A 6273-nucleotide genomic window follows, 5' to 3' on the forward strand; every position below is an offset into this window, starting at 1 on the left:
CTTCAGAACCACCTCCAGAGCTCCAGAGTACTCAGGAGCCAGAAAAAGGGCCTTCTCCAGGGCTAGAGCCTGGTCCAGCTGTGCCAGTGCTGGAGCCAGTGACACCTCCATCAACCCCTCCAGACATGGAGCAAGAACCAACCTCAACTTCAGCCCCAGGGCCAGCTGTGGAGGTGGAGCCACCTAGGCCACCAGCTCTAATCTTTGCTCCAACAAGCACTGAGCTAGCTTCAGCCCCAGCACCTAACTTCCCCCGGTCTGTGACCACAGAATACCTGGGAAGGGAGGGGAAGTGTACCATCCTGACCTTCCCTCCAAGGCTGGTGGCAGAACAACTAACAGCTATGGATTTGGTGAGCAGAAGGCTCTCAGGCCGGGGTAGGGGGGACCCTGCCTTTCCCTGATCTGAACTCCTCTGATCTGGATGCAAATCACAGCTCCATCTATTACCACCCATGGGTCCTGGACAACCTTCTAAACCCCCAAGCCTTTGCTGTCCACCTGCGGACGGTGAAGGTAGACACTCAGGGGACCAGCTGCACAGAGGGGCTGTGCAGAGTAGATGAGGGGGATCACAGAGAGAGCTGGGTGTGGCCTGGCCAGGTGGGAGGGGAGCTCACTGTGTGTAGCCAGGTGCGTGGTCACCCATCCCTATGCCCATGAGACTCAGCGACCTCAGCACTTATTAGGCACCTGATATGTGCTTTACTACAAGGGAGACAAACAGCCTGTGGTTGTAGCTGCTACAGGGGAATATGCACAGAATGGGGATTTGGATGAGATTGGTGATCAGGTCATGTTTGATGTCCCTTGGGGTGAGCAGACTTAAGCAGCATCCTGCAGCTAGTCATTAGTGAGGATGGGCTGGAGGCAGGGGCTCGTGTCCCTTCCCTTCCAGTCTTGGGTCCTGTGCAGGGGGCCCTTGGTGGATAGAGAATGAATCCCAGGGACCCCAAGGCTCAGGGCACATCCTCAGCCTCCTAGCCTTCAGTCCTGACCAGTGTCTCCTGAAAGAGGTTAGGGACCCTGACCTGGGGTGTGGAAGGGCTGGGTGACACTCCCTTTTCCCCCAGGAGCTGTTCAAAAAGGTGCTGCCATACCAGTGCCTGGGCTCCATCTGGTCCCAGAGGGACAAGCCTGGCAACGAACACACGGCATCTACTGTGCGTGCCACCATCACGCAGTTCAATTCTGTGGCCGCCTGTGTGATCACCACCTGCCTTGGGGACCCAAGCATGAGGGCCCAGGACAGGGCCAAAGTCCTGAACCACTGGATTAAGGTGGCCAGGGTATGTTATGGGAGGCCCAGCGGAGTCCCTACCCTGAGCCTTGCAAAAGGCCTCTACTGCTTTGTCAGCTCTCAAGACTGAGGGCTCAGGTCTGAGCCCCAACAGTCTCTAGGTCCTCTGTGCCAGGGGCATGCTGACCTTGACTCTCAGGTCCCAGTGGTGGGAGGCTCACTTCCTACCTGGCTCCTTCCTTGGATTGAGCTAAGACCCTCCTTTCTGTGAGTGTTGGTCTTTGGGTGCTAAACGTGCCCACCCTGAGCATCTGCCTCACCCAAGAGGGGGGTGCCAATTGAGGGGGACTGAAACTAGAGCTCCAGTTCCCCACCTCACAGTGCATCTCCCCCCTTCCCAGGAGTGCCGATCCCTGAGGAATTTTTCCTCCCTACATGGGATCCTGTCAGCCCTTCAGAGTGTGTCCATCTATCGTCTGAAGAAGACATGGGAGAAAGTTTCCAGGTGTGTAGGCTTCTCCCATCATAGGCCCAGAGTGGGGGGGGGGGTGTCTCCCATATGTCTCCAAATGTACCCTCATCCTGGAAGGCAGGCAACCCTCAGGGCAGGGATTTGGTTGGTGGGCAGAGTCTCTAGTCCTCCCTGGGACCTCAGGCCACCAGCTCTACTTCAGGAGTCAGTTTCCTTCAATGTCAGAGACAGCACTGAGCCAAATAGCAGATTGGCAAGTGTTTCCAGAAACAGAACCCTATGCCCAGCTGAAACCAGAAGTGGTCAAAACGGCTCAGTAGCAATGGGAATGGGGGCCCTGGTGACCAGCATGAGTGTTTCCCAAGTTCCATGGAGACTTTTCTGCTCAGAGGAACCCATCAAGACCCTCACCTTAGGAGTTTGAAACTTTAAATTGTCAAAAGGAATTTTCCCTCAGTGCCCCTCTCCTATCATTCCTAGACATGTCTTTCTTCTGTCCCTCCCCTCAGGAAGAACAGAGTCACACTAAAAAAACTATGCAAGGAGGACAATCCAGCGAGCAGGGAGCAGCTTATGAAGGTAGAGCAGGGCTGGAGGTCTGGAAAGAGAGGAAGGGGTGAGGGAAGCGGGGATGGTGCAGGATGTGGCTTTGGTAGTTTGTTCCCTAAAGATTCTCTGAAAATTTTCACCCTCTGTCCTGATGAACAGGAAGACCTGTTTGGTCCCTGGTCAGGTGGGGGGCAGTTTCAGGGGCAAGAGGCCCAGTCACTGCACAGAGTGGTGGTGGCTGGGCTGCTCCAGGACAGGGTGCAGGGCTGGCAGACTGAGTGCATCTCTGGCTTTCATGCGGGTCCATTTCACTGGGACTTAGTTTCTTCCAGGCTGTGGGGTGAATGGGGTGGGTGGGTACTTTTTCTCCCCAAACCAGCCCAGCCTGTCCTCAGGAAGCCAGGGCCTGCTGCTCCTTCTGTCTTCATCACACCTCCAAGGAGAGCGAGCCTGCCTGCCCCAGGGAGGGGCCCTGCTGGGGATTCCCAAGGGGCAGGTGAACAAAAGGTCTGGCTGGCCTCGGGTCCCAATTGCTGGACTAGAGACAGAGAGGTGTGCATTCTGTGACTTCCCACTGCCCCCTGGAGCCCTCACTGCCAGCCAGTCCCTGTCAGGATTTTCACCTGGTGCCTGGTGGGCACTAACACGGGCCAGGGTGCTTCTGAGAAGTGTCTGGGGAACTGGGGCATTGTTAGTGGACCCTTCCTGCACAGACCTCAGAGGCTACATGTCAACTAGGAGGCAAAGTGCCCTGACACCCACTACCCTGCCAGTCAGATGGGGCACCTTGAGGGTTCCTATTTGAGGATGGAGAAAGACTGCTGCCCAGGGGAAGGTTCTGGGCATTTGGGGAGGTGAAGGCTAGGCATGGTCTTGGTTCTGGTCTGGTGGACAGAGACTCCAGTGGGGTGGGGCAGGCAGGGCAACTCCGCCAGGTTCCCGAGACACATATCCGTTGACGGCTCGGTCCAGTGGGGACCTGCGTACAACCTGAGAGCCAGAGGACTGGGTCTGGACAGTGATGGGGCTGGGGGTGAGATGAGGGCAGAAGGGACAAAGCCTCTGGCTGGGAGAGACAAGTGGTGTCTCCTGTGTGGGCCCCTGAGCCAGTCACTGTTCCTCTCTGGGCCCCTTGCCTGCTAGTGAGAGAAAAGGAGGAATGACCATCCTGTGTTGCAGGCATCACGGGGTGCTCACGAGGTTCAGGAAAGAAAGGCCTTTGCAGAGCCCCCGGCACTGCTCCATCTGGAAGGGTAGGGCGAGATCAGTGATGACAGTAATGACACTGAGTCCCTACGAGGACCTGTGAGTTAGTGGAGGTCTCACACTTTGAGAGGAGGAAGCATGTCAGAAAGGCCAGGCCCCTGCCCAAGGTCACACACTGAGTGCGTGTTGTAGCTGGGAGCCGTCTAGAATCAGACATGCTGGAGGCACAGTAGCCCTGGTACCAGCTGGGGTGGGTCACATGTCCAGGGTCTGAGGTTGGGGTGGAGGGGGAAGTGGGGTGAAGGGAGTATGACCTCAGTGACCGTGTCCTGGACCCTGGCAGAAGCGGCCTTCCAGGCTTGTCACTCTGATGCTGACCCTCTGTGGAGCTCAGAAGAGGCTGCAGCAGAAGGTGAGTGAGCCTTTAGGTGAGTGCTCCAGGGGCAGAGGACAGGGGGCGCTGTCCTCCTAGCTGAAGGCCACCAAGTGAAGAGAGGGAGGTCTTCCTCCTGCATCTGCCCCCTGTTCCCACAGAACCCAAGACCAGTCATTAGAGGTGACCAAGAGGAGGGACTGGGAGAGCTGGGTGCAGCTAGGATATGGGGTGGGGCTGGCCTCTAACCACAGACCTTAGATTTGCTAAATGCAGGCCCTGGCAGGTGATTAGGAGGAGTTCTTGGAGAGTGAGGGAAGGGGCCATTGAGGGGAGGCTCTAACGGTCCTTGTGGGATCCCTGGGGTGGGCCAGGAGACAGGGTGGCAGGCTCTGAGGGGAGGGTCTGGGAGGACACCTGAGAGCAGGGGTTCATCCCACTTTTACTCTGTTTGCCCAGTGTGTCCCCTTCCTTGGGAAGTTTCTGACTGACCTGCAGATGCTGGACACGGTGATGGAGCATTATATGGAGGTAGGTGATTGGGAGCCAGGCTGGGATCGCCGGGATTGACCTTTGGGGAGAGAGCCCCAGTACTGAGCCCTGAGTTCTCAGCAGAGCCGCCCTTTGAAGCTGGGGTGTCTTCCTCATCATACCGATCCATGTGCCCCTACTCTGCAGCTCAGAGACTGGGCTGGGTCCAAGTCCAGACTTTCCATGGTTTCCACCCCCTCCTGGGACCTGGCAGTAGTTCAACATAAGAAGGGGTGGGCACAGGGGTAGCCATGGATGGGGAGCTCTTTCTGATGGACTTGGGATCTCTGCCTTACAGGGGAGTCAGATCCACAAAGAAAACCAGAGGAAGGTGAGCAGCTGTGGCACTTCCTGGGGACAGGGGAGGGGTGAAGATCAGGGACGCCCAGGCCAGCACACTCCTGGGCTCCATCCCCTGCATCTTACATCTATTGGGAGGCTTTTATAACAGAGGTGGGAGACCCCTCCAGTTGGTGGCTCAGGTAGGGGGATGGCATCAAGGACAGCTTTCTGGAGGAAGGGCTGTCCATGCTCATCTCTGAGCCCAGGTAGGGCCTGGATGGAATTAGGGGAAGGACAGTGCCCATGTCAGCAAAGACCCAGGACTCTTCCCTTGCCCCATTCCCCGCCCCCAAACGGCACTGTGTCTGCACCCTCTCTCCCTCTGGACCCAGGAACTGGAGGTAATGCAGGAGATCGTGGAGCTGCAGGAGGCTGCTGAGAATTATGAAATAGAGCCCGAGGAGCAATTCAGGACCTGGTTCCGGACGCTGGAGCAGCTCAGCGAGAAGGAGAGGTGAGGTCTGGCAGGAGTTGGAGAGGGCAGGGGTGGGCTTTCCCTGTGGCCAGTCCAGGGAACCTGTGTCCATGGCTCCCTGGTCAGCCCCAGACCTTGTTGTGTAGCACCTCCTAGGGCACCTGACACTGGGAGGGACACCTGAGGTGTGGCTCCAGGGAGCTCACAGGTGGCACTCTGTCCTGCAGTTACCTCCTGTCCTGCCAGCTGGAGCCCCAGTCCTAGTTGGCCAGCTGAACACTCAGAACTTATTCTGAGACCAAAGGAAGCCAGTGAATGACAGACAGCAAAAGAGGAAAAGAGTCTTAACAGGATCCCATTTTCATGGACTTTGCCCTCTCTGAAAGCACAGAAGGATGGAACAGACGCCATGATCACAGAGGGAAGGGGGTGGGGGTGGCGGGTGAGAGATTAAGCAAATAATTTATTTGGAGACGTGTAACCTAAGGATCCAGACAACACTGTGGTGAAGGCCTGGGGGGGGGGGATTGGGGGCGGGGGGGAGGCATCATGGGTGATATAAGGGGACCTCTGTTATAGTGTCAGTAATAAATTGTTTTAAAAAGTAAGAAAACATGTTTGAATACAAAATCTCTCTTCACGGAAACTTTTAGGTCTTAGGGGGAAGTTTATTAAAGTCAGACAACACAAAAATTCCTCTTACGAGCAGCACAACACGTAGCAGACATTTTGCCTGATATGTGTCCATTCCTAGCAGTGAAATTGTACAAAGGAAACGTAAGAACTAAAATAAGTGGGAAGTTGTGACTTTTTATAGGACATAAAATGAATTTTTTTCTCAACTATGTTCCAATGAGATTTAAAGACAAGAAAAACATGAAGAAAGAATAGCAAGAAGCTTAAAAATGGACAGACAAGGTTGGATACAGTGGAGATAGAAATAAATATAAAATAGTAAGTGGAGAGCAAGGCACAGAGGATCCTAAAACTATGCTGAGAACCAAACAAAGCAGACAAACCTGCAGAGAAATGAGAAAGCCTGCGAGGGGGTGAAGGAGGGACCAGAACCCAGGGGTCTGTGTGTCTGTACTTTGCTGCACTCATGTTCTGTCCTACAGTTAGTCGAGTGTATCTACTTCCGAATC

At 55.3% G+C, this 6273-nt stretch overlaps 1 protein-coding gene across 1 annotated transcript; it reads left to right on the forward strand.

Moving 5' to 3' along the window:
• The first annotated feature begins 282 nt into the window (after positions 1 to 282).
• Positions 283 to 5539, forward strand: LOC308566556 (ral guanine nucleotide dissociation stimulator-like). Its single transcript, XM_081156993.1, has 8 exons — positions 283 to 353; positions 1074 to 1289; positions 1642 to 1745; positions 2222 to 2291; positions 3811 to 3879; positions 4300 to 4371; positions 5046 to 5167; positions 5356 to 5539. The coding sequence occupies exons 1-8, from the start codon at positions 345 to 347 to the stop codon at positions 5390 to 5392; spliced, it is 699 nt and encodes a 232-aa protein (XP_081013119.1). The 5' UTR covers positions 283 to 344; the 3' UTR covers positions 5393 to 5539.
• Positions 5540 to 6273: the final 734 nt, after the last annotated feature.

Source organism: Miniopterus schreibersii (assembly GCF_964146895.1).
Source record: "Miniopterus schreibersii genome assembly, chromosome: 13".
Lineage (NCBI taxonomy): Eukaryota > Metazoa > Chordata > Mammalia > Chiroptera > Miniopteridae > Miniopterus > Miniopterus schreibersii.